This window comes from Cnephaeus nilssonii, assembly GCF_951640355.1.
Source record: "Cnephaeus nilssonii genome assembly, chromosome: 13".
NCBI lineage: Eukaryota > Metazoa > Chordata > Mammalia > Chiroptera > Vespertilionidae > Cnephaeus > Cnephaeus nilssonii.
In genome coordinates, this window is record NC_137084.1 from 67949080 (window position 1) to 67969739 (window position 20660).

Below are 20660 nucleotides of genomic sequence, written 5' to 3' on the forward strand. Positions count from 1 at the left end.
TATTTCCAGAAAACTCCTCCAAGCCCATGTGGATTCCTGCAACAATAGATCCAAGAGAGGAACTAATGAGACTAGTCCAGCCACAGATAGCAGTGGCCCAAGCAACACGCTGACCAGACAAAGGAGAAACAGTCCAGAGATGGAGCTCAGAAAGATGCCTTGCCATGCTAGCAGTCAGCAGCTGTGTGTCACTGCAGGTTGCCCAGGACTAAGCCAAAGAAGGTCTGACCTACAATTGCTCACCATTTGTCCACCATCCAGAACTGAAATATCATTGCTGGCATGTACACATAAGAAACTGTTGGACATTGAAAAAAGGACTCAAAGAACTGTTGGCCCAGAAAGAAACTTATTGCAGACTGATTCCTTTGATGCCTGGCAGCAATTTAAAGGGACATGATAGAACTCTATCCTTTCCACTGAATTTAAAAATCTTATAAGGACCCAAGCTCTACAAATGACATACATTCTTGTTAAATTTATAAAATCAAAAAGGGTGATATGCTGTAGGATAATCCCAGCATGTGATAAATGCAAGAGGTTTCATCAAAAGGTTGATGGAACCTTGAGGCTTCAGCAGGGCTGAAGATACATATTATTGCCTACTGGAATAGCTGAAAAGCATTTCCCCAAACCTGAAAAAGATGCATAAATGATTGCTTGCTGCCAGACAGCTGAGGGCATTTTAATCTACATGTTATTGCCTCTTGCTGGTCAAACACCTGAACAGCCAAAGGCACTTCCCCCAAAACTGACAATGCCTACTGTATTCTAAACCTTAACCTTTGATATGTATGTACATCTGCTTTGCTTTAGGGCAATTTGTGTTAATAAAGAGCAAGGGGTCCAGAGACTCAGAGAACTTCGTTACTGAAGCTAAGCCCTCCTCTGGCTCCCCCATGGATTACAAATTTATGTTATATTTCTAGTCACTTTATTAATTTACATGCAGTGCCTTCTCCAGATTCCTGAACCCTTCCAGATGCTGGAGGAAGACCCCGGCATATTGCATCTATTGTGTGTGTCACCGTGGGCAAAAAAAACAACCCTGGGAATTATGGTCTTAAATGATGAAACAGGTTTACTACATTTTTATATTTTTAAATATGTTTTTATTGATTTTTAGAGAGAAAGAAAGGGAGAGAGAAACATCGATGAAAGTGAATCATCTATTGGCTGCCTCCTGCATGGCCCCCACTGGGGATCAATCCCAAGACTTGGGCATGTGCCCTGACTGGGAGTCAAACTGGCGACCTCTTGGTGCATGAGTCCACTCTCAAGCACTGAGCCACAGTGACCAGACAGTTTACTACATTTTTAAACAATACCTAGATAAACTCAATGTCCAATTTGAACATAAACACTTAATAAACATTTGTTAGATTAGTGAAGTGTAATTGTCAGAGGTAGAAATGGAGTTGGATAAATTCATGCTAGTAAATCTGAGGAGGAAAAGGAATGGATTAATTGAAATGCAGGGTAGGTAAGACTGGCTGCATGAAAACCCAGAGGGGAGAAATCTGTGCAGATAACACAGGAATGGCAAAGCGAAGATGCTGCTGTAGGAGTCACTCAGATTATAACCTTTAAGAATGGGTCTTTTCCAAGTTTTAGTGGCATAATTAAAGCAAGTCATTACCACAATTCACCAGCTTCCTTTACTTGTTACTACTCTTCCTTCTTCCTAGGCAGTGGGAGTGCTTTTTCAACTAAAATAGTAATCAATTACCTCCCCCAGCAGGTGGAGTATGAGAAACAGGTCCTACAAACTTTTGAAATATGCAGGCTATTTTACATCAGTCTGAAAGATGAATTGTTCATCCACTCAACAAGAATTGATTGTCTGCTCTGTGAAAGGTGCTGCCCTGGCTGTAGGAGAGACAATGCTGACAGAGCAGATAGGATCTTTACCCTCAGGGAATTTGCAACCTAATAGTGGCCAGAGTAGATGGACACTGAGGGGGTTAAAGGTTCAGATCACAGAGGCAAGATGTGTGAAGCAAAATGGGGACTTCAATATTTGAGAGCAACGAATTAGTCCTTCAGACCACGTGGTCACTGTTTTTGCTTGAAATGTTGTGACTCCACAAAATACACTTCCCTGAAGCAGACGTAAATGATGTTTTTGTGTTCACCCTTCTCCCTATGCCAGCAGGACAGGCCATTGAGTTGTGGTTACAATCCACTGCATTTGATAGGTGCATTCGATAGGGCTCCGACCCAGACTAGTTAACTTTATCTAGTGTGGGGCTCCATGTGGGAGGCAAAGTTACAAACTCTTCAGAAATAATATGTATGAAGGATGGTTACAATACTAAGATCATTAAACAGAGAGAGGGAGGTTGCTGGTGACTTAGATAATGGCCTTCAGACTTCCAACCGGATGTTAGGCCACAAAACCTTTCTCTGGATTTGAGCCCCCAAATACTGTCAGGTTCCTAAAACAAAAGGGAAGAACCATCATCACGACCAGTAACCTTTTAGTCGATGCTGTTCTAAGACAAACACACAGACGGAACAACGTGCAGTATGGGGCTCAGGACCCAAGGAAGCCAAGAAGCCGAGGTTCAAATTTCATTTTCAGTTTCCAAAATATTCCCGAGTTTGGATGTCAGGAGAAAGAAAAAAGGTCCCGCGAGGCCACATGCAGAGGAAGGGCAGGAGGCACAGGCTGACTAACATTCGGCTTCCTGCTTTTTATTGGATTTGAGTCTGAAAAAAACAGATACAAGAATGGCTGGTGCACAGGCCAGCCCAGGCCAGCCCAGGCCAGCACACGAGGCTTTGAAATCATCTGTCATTTCCGTCCTGTTGTGATCACAGGGGCTGTTGTCTAGAGGAAGGAAAGTGACCTGAGGATGGGTGTCCTGGAGACGGGTGTCCCCAGTCCCGCAGCCACACCGGGGCCCTGCCCAGGAGACCGCTGTCCCTGGCTGGTCTGCTACAAGCCATCAACTGCCATGGATTTCCTACTCTGCGCCAGCCCTGGGCAAGCTGCTTTCTCACCAGACAGAGCTGGTGAAAGGCTGGGATACGGATGCCATAGCGGGCGATGGGGCCACATGCTCACCCCAGGCCTGGGACGAGCACTTCCATAGGCTTCTGCGTGTTTTCCTTATAGAGAACAGGAGACTGTAGCTTCTCCTCTCTTTCCCATTCTTGTCCGTTTTCGTGTCTTTTCCGGGTGCTAATAACCATATATTTCATTTTCCACCCACCCACACTCCTTGCTCCTCCCCAGCCGGTGGTCTGGAGAGAACTCGTAAATGTCATTGGTCACAAAGCCACTCTCGATGCTGGCCAGGGTGACGAACCCGCTCTCAGATGGGTTCACAGCCCTGTCATCAGAGTCGCAGGACATGGCATCGGGAGTGGCTTCTCCCGAGCACCCTCGGAATGAAATGTTCTTCAGGTCTGGCCGGGTCTCGGCTAAATCAGCTTGGCTTTGTTTCCGGATGACCTTGTAAACCTCCAGGTCTGGGCTGTTCGCGTGGCCAGGCGAGGGCCAGAGGGTGTGAGGCTCCTTTGGGCTGGGGCCTGGCTGCTCCCGCGTCCTAGGAGAGAAGACAGGGCTGAGTTTCCAGACGCGGGGACTACGACCATCCCTGTGCCCGACCATCCCTGTGCCCGACCATCCCTGTGCCCGCTGGCCAGGCAGGAGGCCATCCTGGGCAGGCATAGCTGCGCGTCTCACCTGCCTGACTACATAGTCAGAGCATCCGAGGGGCGAGGGGGAACAAAACAGGGGCGTGTTGCTATGTGCAAAGCGACTGTAAATCTCCCACTCACTGCTGCCGGAGCATGAAATAAAGGTGTCTATCCTGGAACCCCCAGAGCCCCCAAAGGGTCCATGAAAGAACGGGATGGGGAGAGAGATCACTTAGAAAACCCTCTTCTCTAAGTGAAAAAGGCAAGTCCTTCCATTCTAAGTGTAGGGAAATAAACAAGAATAGAATTAGTAATATCTCCGATTTCATCAACAAGAGAAATCATAGATATTTTTGTGATTTCATGATTTTATAGCATCACAGTCATAATAGATGCCTTAAAAATAACTTCAAAATTATAATAATTACACCCACCACTAAATAAAGAAGCATTAATAAAGGAGCACATGTATTACTGTATCACATTCCTTTAGGGAAATACTTTGCTAAACTATATATTCCAATAACCGCTTCCCTTGCACCCAATGCATTTTATTTTATGCATTCAAAAATAATTTTCCCGGGAAGGAATCGCTAGGCTTCACCAGGCCTGGTCAGGTGCTAAATAGGCAGAGGAAGGAAGAGAAACCAAGAACCAATCACAGAGTAAGCAGTCGTAAAACACATTTGTAATTTTTTTGAACTGAATTCAATTTTTAGATGAGAAGGAATTAACTGGTAAAAATGATCAAACATTTTTGTGTGCTTATTATATGCCCATTCTGCCTGTACTAACGGCTTTGATTCTAATAATTCTCTAAGGAAGTCGTTATTAAATGCAGCAAGGTCTAGACTCTTACTAATTCATATTAAATTGGTTATCAAAGGGCGCCACATCTGAAACTGGACCTTCATTTTCCTGTTGCAAAGTGGGCACATCAGCCTTCTTTCTTCTCTGTGTACCACCACAATGAGGAAAAAGGTCGCTGGGAAGCTCTGGGCATCTCAAAAGTGTGGCACCTGATCATCAGTGGAGTGGCCCTAGGCCAGTGGTCGGCAAACTCATTAGTCAACAGAGCCAAATATCAACAGTACAACGATTGAAATTTCTTTTGAGAGCCAAGTTTTTTAAACTTAAACTTCTTCTAACGCCACTTCTTCAAAATAGACTCGCCCAGGCCGTGGTATTTTGTGAAAGAGCCACACTCAAGGGGCCAAAAAGCCGCATGTGGCTCACCAGCTGCAGTTTGCTGACCACTGCCCTAGGCTATTAGTGTAGGTGTTTTGTAGCAATCTACAATGAGTATTCAGTGGAAAGAAAAGCCAATGAAAAGTGTTTGGCTATTTCATTTTGAATGAAGTGATTTAGTTTCAGATGTTTGCCAGAATGTTCTGAAAGAGATGTTTTCCATGTGGCTCACTATTCACTCCTCCACTCACTCAACAAACATTTGGGAGTGAGAGCCTGGGCTTCTGAGAGCACTTGGCTGAGTGGATACAGAATAACACAATTTCACCCCTCAAGCCATTTTAAAAAAATAAAAGAAAAGAATGCAAGATCACTCTCAACAACAGCAAAGCACAAGTGCTTGGTACTTCAGAATGCCTAGAGCATGGCAGAGAATTTACTCTCAGATCTGCAATGGTGTTTCCCTTGTCACTGCCATGGCTTTTAGTTAAGTCAACAGGGCAACGTCCAAACCTGAGCGTTCAGAAGACAAAGGTTTGCATGACCAAGGTTTTACTTGCCTCCTCCTCCAGATCCAAACCCAGCAGACAACTGTGGTGACCAGCAGGAGGAGGAAGAGGGGGATGCCGGGGACTAGGAGGTAGGCAAGGTTCCAGGCAGCTTCTGAAAAGAAAAATGCATGCTATCTGCATTAATGATGTTGTGTGCTTCGAAACAGGCTTTAAAAGGCATAATCCACATAATCGACACAGAGTATTCCAAAGAGCATCTCCTTTCAAAAAGTGAGTATTTTCCACCTGTCCAAATATCCTAGGTAACAGAGACGTTTAAAGTTTGGGTCTCATATAATATCAAAAGGGCAACTTGGGTAATTACATTTTTTTTCCAGGTGAAAGATATTCTCTCGTCTTGTCCTTCCTCTCCCTTAACGAAGAAGGGGCTGCTTGGGCAGTGTGGATGTTCCCAAGGTGGGGTGAGGGAGAGGGTGGAAAGAGAGTCTCCAAGTTATTACCCGGAAAGAGACAGTCACATGAAGCACGCCATTCAGACTGCAGAATCTTCCCAACATTTTTAAGGCTAACTGGATCCCGTTGGGCCCATGAGCAGTGACTTCTTCTGTCCTTTAAGTCTTAGAACCAGAGAATTTTCTTTCAAGGGGCTTTGGGAGGATCAAGGATTGGGGACTGACCCCTTTCCTAGTCCGACTGGGCCACCCATCTTTGCATAGCACTGTGTACTTTTACCAAACATTTCCACGTATTATCTGTTGTAGAATAACACATTTGATTGGCCTTTGTCCCTGGTTCCTGGGAGGGAGGGCCTCTAAATCTTTGGAATTTCTCAGGTAATAAGAGTGACTGTTATTCATGAGCCCCTCAGACCATATCAGAGTTGATGCTGACAGAGATGTCTCAGAATGGGGCTGGTGGGGAGGCAGTGGGGCCTGGAGATTGAGCTCAATTACATGGTCAATGATCAAATCAGTTATGCTAATATAATGACACCTCAGTAAAACTCACACCAAAGCTCAGTGGAGCTTCCTGGTCGGTGAACACACTGTGTCAGGAGCATGAAAAGGCGTCCCGAATCTACAGAGAGAGGACAGGAGCTCCCCATCTGGGACCTTTCTACACCTCACCTTATGTGTTTTTCATTTGGCTGGTCCTGATTTGTATCCTTTATAATAACATGTAGTCATAAGGAGAGCACTTTCCTGAGTTCTATGAGTTGTTCCATCAAATTAATGAACCTGAGGGAGTGGTGGGCACCCCCTGGATTTATAGCCAGTTGGATAGAAGTGCAGGTGGCCTGGGGTCCCCAGAACTTGTGGCTGATGTCTGAAGTGAAGGCAGCCTTGTTGGGGCCTGAGCCCTTAACCTGTAGGGTTGTGCTAACTTGGAGGGCTAGAGTCAGAACTTAATCACCATATCACAATATCCTATTTTATTTTATGGGCAGTTTCTCAGGTAGTGAGAAAAACATCATTGCTTCCATTATGCAAATGATTAAACTGAAGCACAGAGAACGTGTGGTTTTTTAAAGTTGCCCAGTGACAAAAACCCAGATCTCCCTCTTAAAATTCAAGGTGGAGCCCCTGTCTGGTGGCTCAATTGGTTGGAGCATTGCCACACACACACACACACCAAAAAGGTTGGAGGTTCAATTCCCAGTCAGGGCACATACCTAGGTTTCTGGTCAATCCCCAGTCTGGGCGAGTAGATAAGGCAACCAATCAATGTTTCTCTTTCACATCAATGTTTCTCTCTCTCTCAAATCCATCAACTAATCCTGGGGGTGGGGATAACAAAACAACAACTCAAAGTGGAGTCCAGGTTGAAAGTCCATTAGCACTCCAATTCATCACCCCATTTCCTTTTATCTTTTATGATTTAACTTTTAAAAGGTTTTTGCCCATTTCCTTTATTTGTTTCACAATTACTCTTAACCATGGATATTATGCAGCATGGTCTGCGACTCTCAGCTCTATTTCCCTACATCCCTTCTCTCAGTCTCTGTCCCATCACCTACCCCAGGACTTCTGGGTGGTTTCCAAGGCTCCATCTTCATACAGATTTTTCCTCCCCGGTGGTCTAATTTCCCCTATTGTCTTAGGACAGCTCCATTAGCATAGTTCACTGATGAAATCTAACATTTGATGCAGTTTTTGCAAAGTCACAAATGCCCTGTCTAGTTCCATTGTTAAGTAGCTATGGAATGGAGAAAAGTAGCAATTGTAACTGTGGGTAATTTGTGATCAAGGGAGTCCCATGATCTATTTGTCCCAGGAGAGTTCTGTGTATACCTTTGTTTTCTTCAAATGTTTCCTTGACATCTTCTTTCTCTGTGTTTTCTGGAAGTATGGCTGTGGCTGGCTTTGTCCTTTCACCTGAAAACAGACACATGAACTTGAGAACCTGGAGAAAGGCATCGAAACACAGATATTCTCTGAAATCCTACCAGGTTCAAGGTGGAGTGCCAAAAGGCAGTAACCATTTGAAAATTGCCATTTATAGACATAGAACAAGGGTAGACTTTGCTGGGATAGAGGTTTAATTGTCTTTATCTTTCTGGTGAGACTCTTACTGCCAAGAATCACATACTGCAGCAACCAGCAGGTGGCTGGCATCAAGGCACATACTGTAGGGAGGTGCTAAGGAGAAGAGTCGATGACTCATTTCTAGGGCTAAAAGTGATCAGTTTGGCCCACTTGTTTAAATAGATCGAGTTATTCCTTTCATATTGTCAATAAAGACAAGTAACATCCCAAACTGAATTTTCCAACTGTTCCTTTTCAGCTTTGAGAGAAACAGACAATGTTAGAGAGCGAGACTCTCCACGACTCGCCATGGCTGGATATGGCATATAACCTGTTTAAATGTTCTGGTTAACAATAATCTTTCTGTTGAATAATCTGGTCTAAAGATCATATAGCTCTAAACTTATGAAGAAGGGCTGTGAAATAGCCCAAATTAGCCCAAACCTCAAAAGACAGGCTTACCTCCCAGCCCCGTAGAAGGAACTGTTGGTTCCTCTGTGGCAGAAAGAAACAAAAATGAAAATAATAACTAAATTTCCATGCCATCTTAATGAAAATGGCCAGATCATGGCATCCAGTTATTTGCTCATTCAGTCACCAGTAACCCATCTTTGTTATGAAGTTAGTTAGTCAACAGGATCACTCGTTCACAAAGACTAGCCCTCCCCGAGATTTGCTTGGGCACTTCTTTCTTTTTAAAAAAGTATTTTGAAATTTTTAAATATGAGGATTTCCAAATATACACAACAATAGAAAGACTGGTATAATGGACCTCTATGTACCTCCATTAGCTGCAATTCTTATCAAAATATGTCTAATCCAGTTTCAGCAATAATCCTTCCCCACTACACTCAGGCCTGGGTTATTTTAAAGCAAGACAATTCCTATTGGGATGTTTTAGAAAGCAACAAACAATGATCTCCAAGCAGTGGAAGTAGTTGGAGGGCTAAGTAGACCACTAGCCAGCCCCTAGGTAGAGACTGGTGGTCTAGAACTCGGAGTCATTTTGCATATTTCAAAGAACCTCAGGAAAGTCGGGCTGCACAGACAACTCAGAGCAAATGTTTGTCCTCTCTCCTGGCAGTCACTCTCTTCCGCCAACCAGGTGGCCTGGGGCTCATGGGGATGGGGTCCTCAAGGGCAAGATTTTAGAATTCACAGTCCTAAGGCCAGGATGTCACAGCGATTCAGAGAGAAAACTTTTAATCATCTTCTCATCAGTTCAGGAATTTGTAGAGATGATTCAAATCCATTAATTTATTTAAAAAAGACATTTATACAATGCATGTCATATGACAGAAATATCATCATGTTCTAAGTCTTTTCTATAACAATTTATCCTGATAACAGCCTCATGAGGTAGGCGCTATTATTACTCTGATTTTGTACATGAGGAAGCCAAGGTACAGGGTGATTATATAACTTGTCCAAATCCCTCAGCTATTAAGTAATAGCTGAACTGGGATTTGAAACAATAAATCCAAGTAAAAATTAAAATCATAAGGAGACAAACTCTGTGCTAGGTAATGGAGATAAAATAGCAAATAAGAAATAGTCCCATACTTCTAAGGCTCTTACACTCTACAATTTGGCCATAAAATATGGAAATATAGGGCAATATTAATAAATAGTGATAAATAAAAATAAATATTTTTAATATTAATAAATATTTTAAAAACTTGTGATGTTACATTATAATACAAAGTACACTCAATAACATTACATGATCTACTCATTTTCCTGTCTTTCTGTGGTTTAATCCACTGTGCAAACCTGCAGCAGTCAGCATATTTACGCAGCATTTGCTCCAGTCCTGCAGTGCGTCTGCAATGCATCACCTGTGACGAATTGTCTCTGATTTTCACTCAACCTGCCTATGCCTTTAGCATACCCGGAAGGAAGTAATCAAGTGTGCAGATCCGGCTAGTATGCCCCCTGCTTTATGTGGTCATGTTGTCAAATGCAGTTTTGGATGTTATTCAATCAGTCCCTTGCCACTCTGGCATAATGAGTGGTGTGCCATCCAGTTTGAACCACACTGGATGAACTTGCCCTAATCCATAAAGTGCAGGGATTGATTGGTCAAACGTGTATGTTTCCAGACCTCATGCCAAACATGTAGTGAGGGAGCCAAACTTGTAAATAGGCCGTTAAAGTATTGTGTGTGTGAGGAGCTATGATCCTCATGGGAGGATCACCTAACCTAGTTTGAGGGGCCCTGGGAGGTTCCCAGAGGAAATTAGTATTTTTTAAAATTTATTATTTTGAAGTAATTTCTGATTTATAAAATTTGCAAGAATAGTACAAATAATTTTCATATATTCTCCACCCAAATGATAAAATTTTATCATATTTCATTTATTCTCTTTAATATCTCTCTCTCTCTCTCTCTCTCTCTCTCTCTCTCTCTCTCTCTCTCGTGCTTTCATTGCTCTGAAAGGTGACCGGCTAAGACAGCCTCCAACTTTGCAATCACCTGCCGAAGACAACTCTGCATGGGGGTTAGGGAAATAGGTCTCTGGAAAACATAATTCACTTGAGAGGATGGAAAGAAAGAAAAGAAACCTTTTAGCAGAAAAAGCATAGTCTAATTCAAACAATTAAAAGATGACAGGATTACCTAGTAACCAACTAGAAACAAGTCATTTTCCTATCGGGAAAGGATGCAGAATGGGAGCCAAACAGTTGGTTTCATGGAGGTGAGAAACTTGAGGGACAGATCAAAACTCACTTCAAGTTTAGATCCAAGCCAGTTATAATGGAGGAGTGTGGGGAAACTCCAGCAGAATGAGACTACAGTCTTAGAGCCCAAACCCTTGACAGACCTAGGAGCAAATGCCCGTTGCATTTGCAAGGTATGTATAGAGGGTGGTCTGGGAGTTCAAGCTCATCAACGTGTCTGCTCTTTGCCCTAAACCAGAGAAATTTGTGTATATTATCATCTACCACCTCAGGTCACAATTCTGTTTCCTTAAAGACCCAGAAAATTATCTCACATGGCTGTTAGAAGACTTGTAGGAACAATGGCAAGTTTCTTTTCATATTTCTTCTTTACTCCAAGCTCCTACAGCCAACATCACATGTAGAAAAAAATAAGAATTTGTAATTGTCCACTTAGAGGACTTTTTGTTTCCTGAAGTTCTCATAATTCTTACCTAAACTAGACCCTTTCTTTTCTTCATCCCTCTCTTAGCATCTAATACCCCTCTCCTTTGCTAGCACTACTCCTCAAGGAGGAAGGCTCTCTACATTTCCCTTTCCAAGGATTCCCAATGTGTACCATTGCTGGCATTTGCAACACACTTTCGTGGAGACCACATAATAAATTCTTGGAACCAGCAGCTGCTCATGAAATGAGAGAGGAAGTTGAGAGGTTCAGCCACCTAACTTGGGAGAGGATTATTACCATCAGAGTATTTGCAAATGAAATTGTTCTTCATGTTGCATCGGTCGTCATTCCACTGGAACATATAGGGGCCCCCAATGCCGGTGGGTGCAGATGGCTGATGGTACATGACTACGCAGACCTCGCTGCCACAGGAAGGCTCATCCACATACCAGTTCCTGTAGGAAAGGGGTCAACAGTGGAGGCAATTGGAGAAGGATACTAGCAGCCTTCAAAGCCTTTGTTTGTCCATCAAATCCCACTGAGCCACAAACTTAAGATTCTGCTTCAGAACACGATACAGAAAAAGGGAGGAATTGAAGTACCGCCAGTAAGAAGAGTCACAGGCTTTCTAATATGGACAGCACAATCAATCATCTGACATTTGCCACAACCTCTTTGCAGGAAGGAAGGAATATATTACCATATGATTTCTTCAAAGTAATTATGGGGGAAAAAACAGCTAGCATCGCATTCTGGATGATCTTATTTATTGCTTGCCTTTTGATAACTGGGTTTGTTTTTCTTCTTTTAAAAATCAGATGCGCTGAGAAGAGGCAGGACTCATCTCCTGTCCTGCTCCCATCTCCTCACACTTTTTAATTGGCCATAACTGACTTTCCCAGCCCTGGGAAGACTTTCCAAAATGTAGAGGCTGTCAAAGCAGGTGAGGGGGCGGGGACAAGAGCAGAGGGCCCACATAATCTTCAGTTGTTTCCTGCTCCTCAGGCTGATGAGCCCCTTGGTCAGCCTTCACTGCTACATTTCTTGTCGTGGTCTCCCTGGCGCCTGGGTAGGATGCATTAGCAGCCTCAGCTTCACTATCCAGTGCTACGTGGAATTAAATGGCACTGCCACCCAGCTGGATACGTGGGTGCCAGGTTTTAGAGTTCAGAAAAAGTCGAAGTGCTCTGAGCACCCACCCCATGCACTGGCCAAGGGCTGGGCCCTAGTTACCTGATTACCCACCTGAGCTGTTCCCTTCCAGCACTCAGACCTTGCCCTGATGCTCAGATTATTACTGGGCCCTGAGGCTCTGCCTACCCTTGTAAGAGCCCCTCCTTAGGAAACAGCTAAGAGTCAGGTCATCTCATAGCACCCCATTATGGCTCTGCTCAGTGTTGTATTCCATCCACCAAATGGAAGATCCTTTGCTGCACCCACTGGGTTTTATGTGCCTGGACAACAGCTGACCTTGCAACACTGCTGGATACTGTGCCTGAATCCCCTGCTCCTCATTAGTTACCTCCAGGCCATTTTCCAACTCCGTGGCTGGGCCTCCTACACTGACTTGCCATTGGCCTTATGGCTTTCCACTGGCCTTATGACTTTATGTTATTTTATTTCACAGATGACAGACTAGATGGAATGTTATACCTGGCACCTGGTTTTAAGCTGAGAACTCTCTGATAGAAGGAGAGGCTAGGTTCCAAGGAGGAAGAACCCTGCAACACCATGGCAGGTGCATGTGGTGATAATCTCCTCTGTTCTCCCAAAGGGGCCTACAGCCATTTACTCAAGCAGTCATGCACGGGGAGAAGAGGAAACCCAACTATTATAGAGACTGCTGAACCAAGGTGCAAGTCAACATTGATGCCCAAAGACTCCAAGTGTCACCAAAGCTGCCCATTAGAGTGGGCGCATACTGAGGCCAGGTAACAAGTAGAATCCTGGCCCAGGACCAGCTCAAAGTAGGACCTGTCAGTGCTCATTTTCGAGTCCCCAAATATACAAATTGAAAGCCTATAGGCTTTCGTAGCCTAGAAGGTCAAGTGTAAGCTCTGAAACTGCACTCTTCCCCACCCTCTTCAAGATAGTAAATTAACACAATGTCTTATCCAGGAGAAGATGACAGAAAGTAGTGGCATCCCTAAAGACTTAGAGAATGCAATGGTGGTATTCCTAGTCACATGTCTGTGTAATTCACTAGTCTGCAACAAAACAGGCAGTTCCTGAAGGATATGACTGGAGTAGTGTAAACTGAACCAGTAGAAGCTTCAATTGCAACTACTTTGCCATATGTGGTATCTTTGCTACAACAGGTTAACACGCCCTTGGTACCTAGTATGCAGATCTGGTGAACACATTGTTTTTCATCTTTATCAGGAAAAGAATCAGAAACAGTTTGTATTTATTTGGAATAGACAACAGTATACACTCTAGTCTTCCCTCAGGACTACACTGATTTTCCTGCCCTCTGTCCTAATATGGCATGAAGAGACCTGAGCAGCCCAGACATCTTGCAGAAAATCATGCTCGTCCATTACATTCCTGATGTGCTGAGTGAAGCAGATGACCAAGAAACAGCTAGTAAATGGGAAGCTTAGTAAGATTCTAGTGCTCCATGGGTTGGAGGTAAACCCTATGACGATTCAGAGACCTGCCACTTCATGAAAATATATAGGTGACTAGTGACCTAGGGAATGCCAGAACATCCCTTTCAAATGAAAGGATTTCATGCAGCAATTTGAAGCATCTTGCAATAACTTGAAGAAGGAACCATGGCATTAGTAGGCCTCTTTGGGTTCTAGAAGCATATTTCACACCTAGAAATACAGCTCTAGCCCCAAAACAGGCTGACACAAAAGACAGCTGGCTTTGAGTGGGATCTAGGGCCGAAAAGGACCCTGTAGCAAGTGTAGGCTGTGGTGCAAAGAGACTCACCACTTGGGACATATGATCAATTAGACCCTATTATTAGAGGTATCAATGGTGGGAAAAATAATGCCATGTAAAATTTGTGACAAGCCCCAAGGAGAGAATCACTCTGCAAACCCCTAGGATTCTGTAGCAAGGCCTTGTCATCTGTAGCTGAGAAAGAAACACCTGGCTTGCTACTACAAAAGGAGCACCAAGAGACCATGCAATCCAACTTGACCATCATGAGTGAAGCATTGTCAGACACACATAGTCACAGGCCAGGCAGGCCTGGAATCAATCCATTATAGATGGAAGGTATAAATGACTGAAGGGCATTGTATGAGCAGGACAAAGAGCACTGTATGAATAGGTAGAGCAGCCTGCCATGACATCTACTACTGTTATACTAGTGTCTCTTTCTCAGCTTACACCTATGGCTGTAGAAGGGAATCCCTTGCGACGACTAGCTGATAGAGGCAGCCTGAGCTTGGTTTGTGGATAAGTCAGCCAACTATGGAGTACAGCTCCAAATGGATAACAGCTGCACTGCAGCCCCACTCAGAGGTGGTCTTGAAAGGTCAAGCGTTAAGGGGACATCCTCCCAATGTCCAGAGCTTAGTTGGTATTTAGTGGAGGTTAGAATAGAGAAGGACTCAGGGTAAGGGCAGAGAGTGTGGCCAGCTGATCAGGGGAAAAAGCTTTCTAAAAGAAGAAAGAGTAGAAGACTGGGGACAAGGAGCTTTTGGATAGAGTGTTATGTCTAGACACAGGGAATAGGCATAAAGTATGAGACTCTGTTATATGTTAAAGCCCACCAGAAAGTGTCTAGCATGGAAGAGACCCTTAACAATGAGGGAGACAAAATGACTTGGCCAGTTGACGACAGCTAGTCTGTTGTCAGCTGCCCCAGTGTCGGTGCAATAGATACACACTTAGAATCGCCATGGTGGCAGGGATGAAAACTGCATGGGCTCAACAGTATTGGTCCTCACTCTCCCAGGACCATCTAACCTGCCAGCAATAGAGATCAATGCTAAGTCCCTGAAAGAGTACCAACCCAAGGAGAACAGCAAGTTGACTGCAATGGACTCCTTCCAGTGACTCATTTTGACAGGAATAGACACACAGTCTGGGTGTGGGTTTGCCTTTGCTGCCCCAGGGCCTTAGTCAGCATCACTATCCAAAGGGTTATACACACAGTATTTGATCTACCAGCACAGTACCCCAAGTAACATCTCATCAGACCACAGGATCTACTTTATAGCAAAGGAGTGGGAGTAGGCACCTGGCCATGAGATTTGCTAATCATCTCATATAGTCACTATCCTGAAACTGCCAGCTTGACAGAGTTATGGAAGAGCCATTGAACACAAAGCTTGAAGCACTAGCTGAAAGGCAATACTTTGTGAGAACAGGGCATCATCCTCCAAGATGCAGTGTGCAGTTTGAATCAATGACCTTTGTATCTTCCTGTGTCCCCAAGAGTAAGACTATGTAGGTCTGGGATCCTAGGGATGGAAGCAGAAGAAATCCTGATTACTGTCACTGGTAGTGTCCCAGTTGGAGAATTTGTACTTCTTGTCTCTGGAATGCTGGCGTTTGTGAGTTTAAAGGTCCTGGTACCCCAAGGGAACCCATTAGAAGATACAGCAAAAGCCTTATTGAATTATGATCTTTGGCCGCCACCTGGGCACTCTGAGAACAAGGACCAGCAGGTAAGAAGAGGACTATTATCTTGGCAAGAGTTAACTCACCCTAATCACGAGGAGGAAGTACTTCTGCTATTCCACATTATGGGCAGAGAGAAATATGTACGGCACCCAGATTGTCTATTTGAATACCTGTCAGTACTCGTATGCCTAATTTTGCTGGTAAATGGAAGAGTGCAAGGTAACTAGGGCCTCCCAGTCCCTGAGCAAGCGGGCAGGGAATCTGGACTGGATAGCAGAGGAGGGAGGTGAGTAAGTGTCAGTTGTGGCTCTGGGACCAGCTGCAGTGATGAGAAGTGCAGTTCATCCGATTAACCTTCCCTTTTAAGTTTCTCCCAGGAAGAGAAGCCCATGAGGATCCTGAAGGAGGTACTCCTAGAACTTAGATGAAGATGTGGATCTGATCAGCATAATGGGTAGACTTTGATAGATGCTGACATGCTGTCTTAAATGTAATGGGTAAAGAAGATTATATTTTAACTTTCATTCTTTTTACTGATAATGAGTTTAAACTTTTTGTTTTTATCATATGATTGTTTACCAGTTAGATTTTGTATTTTCTGAAATGTCTGCTTAAGTCCTTTGCCTCTTTATCTTTTGGGGTTTTATTAACTTATTAAAGGCCTGGTGCATGAAATTCGTGAACGGGGTGGGGGGAGGGGAGTCTCTCAGCCCAGCCTGCACCCTCTTGCAATCCAGGACTGCTGACTCCTAACTGCTCGCCTGCCTGCCTGCCTGATCACCCCTAACAGCTCACCTGCCTGCCTGATCGCCTCTAACTGCCCTGCCTCGCCCCGCCACCGCGGCTTCTTCAGGAAGAATGTCCCAAATGACGTCTGGAAGGTCATTGGGCTGTCCGGTCTAATTAGCATATTATGCTGTTATTATTATAGGTATAAACTTTCAGTGTTTTATTGATTTTTATATAAACTCATAAAAATATAATCTTTGTTAAATTTTCTACAATTTTTTCCAGTTTTATGTCTGCCTTTTAATTGGATATTTTTTGATGTTTGTCCATGTCACTGCATTTCTTAGGGTGGGGGTGGAGGCGATGGCAACACCATGGTACCAGGGGAGGGCATGGCTTTAGGAAGGTTCTATAAACCGCAAGCTTCCTTAAGTCCTCTCTTGCCCAATCCATAGAATTAGATCTTGGCTCTGATTTCTTGTCCATCATTATGATTCCCTGTGGTCTGAAGATCTATCTTCAGTCTTAGCCCCATCCATAGACCTTCAATCTCTCACTGGAGTTCTAGCCTGAAAAGCCAGATAGCCAGAATGATTGGAAGCATTGCATGCCATCGGAACAATGCTTCGGGGCCACACCCTCTAGAAGAGAGTTCTTTGGATAAGAGCTGAGTCCAGATCAAGGCTGACTCACCACCTTCACTACCCTGCTTTAGTCAGCGCTATTCTGCTGCTGTCCCTGCACGGCTGTTGCCTGGGTCAGCCTCCTCCTCCTCCTCCTCCTCACTGACCTGGCACCGTGGGCCTAACCTGCCTCCTTTTGGAGTTATGTCAAGTGGGGTAGCCTCTGTGGGTTCCATATTTACCTGAATGTTGATATGCTGCCATCCATCCAAGTGTAAAGGTCCTGGCAGGCTGTGCTGTTGCTTTGCTTCTCCTCACGCCTCCGGAGCCCAATCCAGAAATCGCCATCAGATGCGAGGAGGTTTTCAATGAACTTCTCTATCAGCCTCTGTTCATCTTCAGACTCAATGCTGACTAGCTGGCCCCCATCTCTCCGGCAGGCTGCTCTGGCTTCCTCAAAGTTCAGTCTTCGGGAAGCATCATGGAAGTAAAGGACTTTATAACAAGGTCTCTGTGTTCCTCCCCGACAGACCGGCTGGCCTAGAGAAAAAGTAATTCAACCTGTTTCAGTGAACCCAAAGTATACTAGAGCAGGGATGCTTGGAGGCATGCGAATGAAGCTGTCCCTAGGGCAGGCATTCTGATGACTCATCAGTGGACTGTTGTAAGATCAGTTAAGACTCTGAGAAAAATTAATAGCCTGCCAGCAGGGAGATGTGGTGAGCTAAACTATATCATGTAGGGACTCCATGTTTTGCTTGTCCCATTGCAGCTTCCTGAACGGCAGACATTTTTGGCTTTCCTCTAAAAGAGAGGTAGATGAAAACGTATGGTGTCACGTTAAGGCACACAAATCACTTTCATGCTATTAGGGAGTCTCAGGGGATAATGTGGCTTTTTATATATTTTTTATTTTTATTTTTTCTTACTTCTTTAGTGCGGCTTTAAGTGAGTTATCTGTTTGGTGCTTCCTTCAAGTAAGAGAGGCATTCTAAAATTGGGTGTGGGCATCTCTACCCTGAAGCCCTCTCTGCCCACGTGGCAGGACTCAGAATTCACCCAGCCTGTGCGCTGTTCTGCTACTGATCTTGCCTAAACTCAACTAAGGTTAACTGAACTCTCACTATGTGCCATGAACTCTGCTAAGGTTTTTTGTTGTTGTTTGTTTTGTTACATTTATATACATTAGTTACCTCATTAAACTCCCATAGTAAGTCCCTGATGTAGATATTGCTTATGCCCCATCTTACAGATGAGAAAACTGAGGCTTAGAGTAATGAAATAATTTGGCTAAGGTCACATAGCTATCAGCAGCATTGCCTAAGTCAGAACTCTAAAAGTCATGCCAGTTACCAGTGAACTGCATTACCCATGCCCCATTCCGCAGTCAGGTGTGTTTTGTCTGACTGACAGCTGAAGGGCAGAAGACCATCTGAGACAAATAGATGGGATTCTACTGGGGAGCAAATAGCAAATTGTTCACCAGTGCATACCACTCTAGCTTGGGTCCTGGTGCCTGGAGCTTTGCTGCACCTGAAACAGGAGCCTCATTATTCCTTTGTTTAATCATCATGTACTGAGTGTACTGGCTATGCCTAGCACTGTGGTAAATGCTGGGAATATGGAAACAGATGCCAGTTCCCAGCCCACAGGAGCAGACAGCATATATTTCTGGATCCAGAGTACAACAAGGGGAATCCCTGTTAGCGAAGAGCCAAATCCTGGGCTGTGGGTGTGACTTGCTGCATAAAGCAAGGGATAAAGGATTATGGTTTGCAAGCCTCTTCCCAGCCCTCATGGGATGGTCTCACTTTCCTACCTTATTCTGCAGCTGTGCAGGCAGCCAGATAGCCTTCATTATTCTCAATACTGTCCAGTAGACAGTGCTACCCGGGGACAGCGCGCATAAGGACAAATCCAGAAAGCTGTGGTTTCAGATTTTCTATTTCTTCTTTCAATGCTTTAGTAGAGAAATTCTCAATAAGCAACCCGTTATAAAGAGTTTTGTATCTTCTTTCTTTAGGTGTCCTTCTGCTATTGCTAAATAAACCCTAATAGGACTGGTCTTCCAGAGAAATAGGAAGCCTCAAAAGTGGTATTTCACCCAAGAGGTATTCCCGAGAAACTGGGGACACTGGCCAGAGAGGCTGTGGCTGGGCTGCTGCCTGGGGAGAAGACTGGGCCTGCTCAGCTTCAAGGAGTCCTCAGAGGTGCCTCCAAATGAGCAAAAGACAAATGCAAGAGCCCTAGCCCCGCCCCCCGCCCCTCCCCAGGTCACCAGCAAAACAGAAGTTGGAGTTGAATGCACTGGTAGTGCCCTATAAACACTGTTGCATTATCAAGGGAAAACATAGCACCCTAAAGCAGTTCCCTGCATGGTCCAGCCTGGCCACACCTCCCAAGTCAGCAGGTGAGTGGCCAAGAGAGCCAGAGCTGGCAGGAGGCCCAGGGGCTCATCTGGCTCCCTGGCCTCAGGAAGTGTCAGGCTCTTCTTTTTTGCAGGAAAGGGAAGGGGGGGGGGGCGGGGGGGGGCGCTTCGGTTCCCTTTGGCCAGTGACAGAGCCCAAACAGCCCAATTCAGTTGACCTTCCCCTTGGCCACTCTGCACCCCACCCCGCCCGGAAACCAACTTTAGATTTTTTCAATCAGCTGTGCCAGCAGGAAACCAACTTTAGATTTTTTCGGTCAGCTGTGCCAGCAGGATAAAGGAGTGCGGGTTCCATTCTTCGTCCCTCTGGGGCCCTGTGGTCGCCTGTGAGGCCGGCCTGAAAAACGGAGGAGCGCGGGCCTTCTACCCCGACATGCAGAACGAATGCAAGAGGCAAGAAACCCAAGCACTGTACCTCCTCTGGGGTCCATGTCCCAGGCTGCAGACACGAGGGGAGGAAGGAAGCAGAGAGTCACTCCTCAGAGTCAGGCGGGACTCGTCCTGAGCACACCAGACTTCTTTCTGATCTCCAAGCGCTAATTCCAAGCGCTGGATTCACCCATCCCGCCCGCTCCCCCCAAAAGACCTGGAGTAACAGGCTAGGTTCCCAGGGCACAGCTGATTTGGAACCCCTACTGTACCCGCCATCTCCTGTCAGACCTCCCCAAGGGGCAGGACCGGGAGTCTGGGAGCGCGATCTGCGTGGGGGTCCCGGGTTTGTGCCTGCCGGGCCACCTGGACCCCCTGCCCCACTCGCCCACGTTCCCGAATTCCCCGAGCTGGGCTGGGAACACACTTGGAGAGATCCAGGATATCAGGGAACCCGCGCGGGGCTCAGCCGCGGGCGATTGCTCCCCTAGAAAGGCTGAGTCCACTAGTTAGGTGGGGGAGCCACGCCCTCCCCCCCGCAGCCCCCGCTCTGCAAAGGTCCTAAGAGCAGGGCGGCCCCAAGACAGCCTTGGCTGGGGTGCGGTGGGTGCCTCAGCCAAGCGTCCCGAGAACCGGCTCCCGCCCCCCGCATACTCACCGCTCAGCAGGCGACCCTTCTCGCCCCGGAGCCCCGCCAGCAGCACGGCCAGCCCCAGGGCCTGCGGTACCCCCAGCGGCATGGCCCGGCTCCAGTGCGCCTCGGACCCCGGGCGCTACCGAGGAGGAGCGGGTGGCCCTTCAGCAGCTCGCACCACTGCAACCAGCTGCTGCATCTCCGGAGGACAGACCTGGCCCCCGGAAGAGGTGGGGAGGGCGCGGAGCCAGCCAGTCTCCCCTCCGCCCCCAGGGACGTCACTGCGGGGAGGGCAGCCCCGCCAGCTG

General features: G+C 45.7%; 1 protein-coding gene across 2 annotated transcripts; it reads right to left on the minus strand.

Annotated features, from left to right (window-relative positions):
- Positions 1-1131: 1131 nt before the first annotated feature.
- LAYN (layilin) lies at positions 1132-20558 on the minus strand. 2 transcript variants are annotated; one of them, XM_079789003.1, is made up of 7 exons: positions 20377-20558; positions 19765-19788; positions 17164-17461; positions 11280-11437; positions 7640-7723; positions 5397-5499; positions 1132-3554 (listed from the first exon to the last, which is right to left on the minus strand). In XM_079789003.1, the coding sequence occupies exons 1-7, from the start codon at positions 20456-20458 to the stop codon at positions 3188-3190; spliced, it is 1116 nt and encodes a 371-aa protein (XP_079645129.1). In that variant the 5' UTR covers positions 20459-20558; the 3' UTR covers positions 1132-3187. The 2 variants fall into 2 exon arrangements, with proteins under 2 accessions (XP_079645129.1, XP_079645130.1); XM_079789004.1 differs by lacking the exon at positions 19765-19788.
- Positions 20559-20660: the final 102 nt, after the last annotated feature.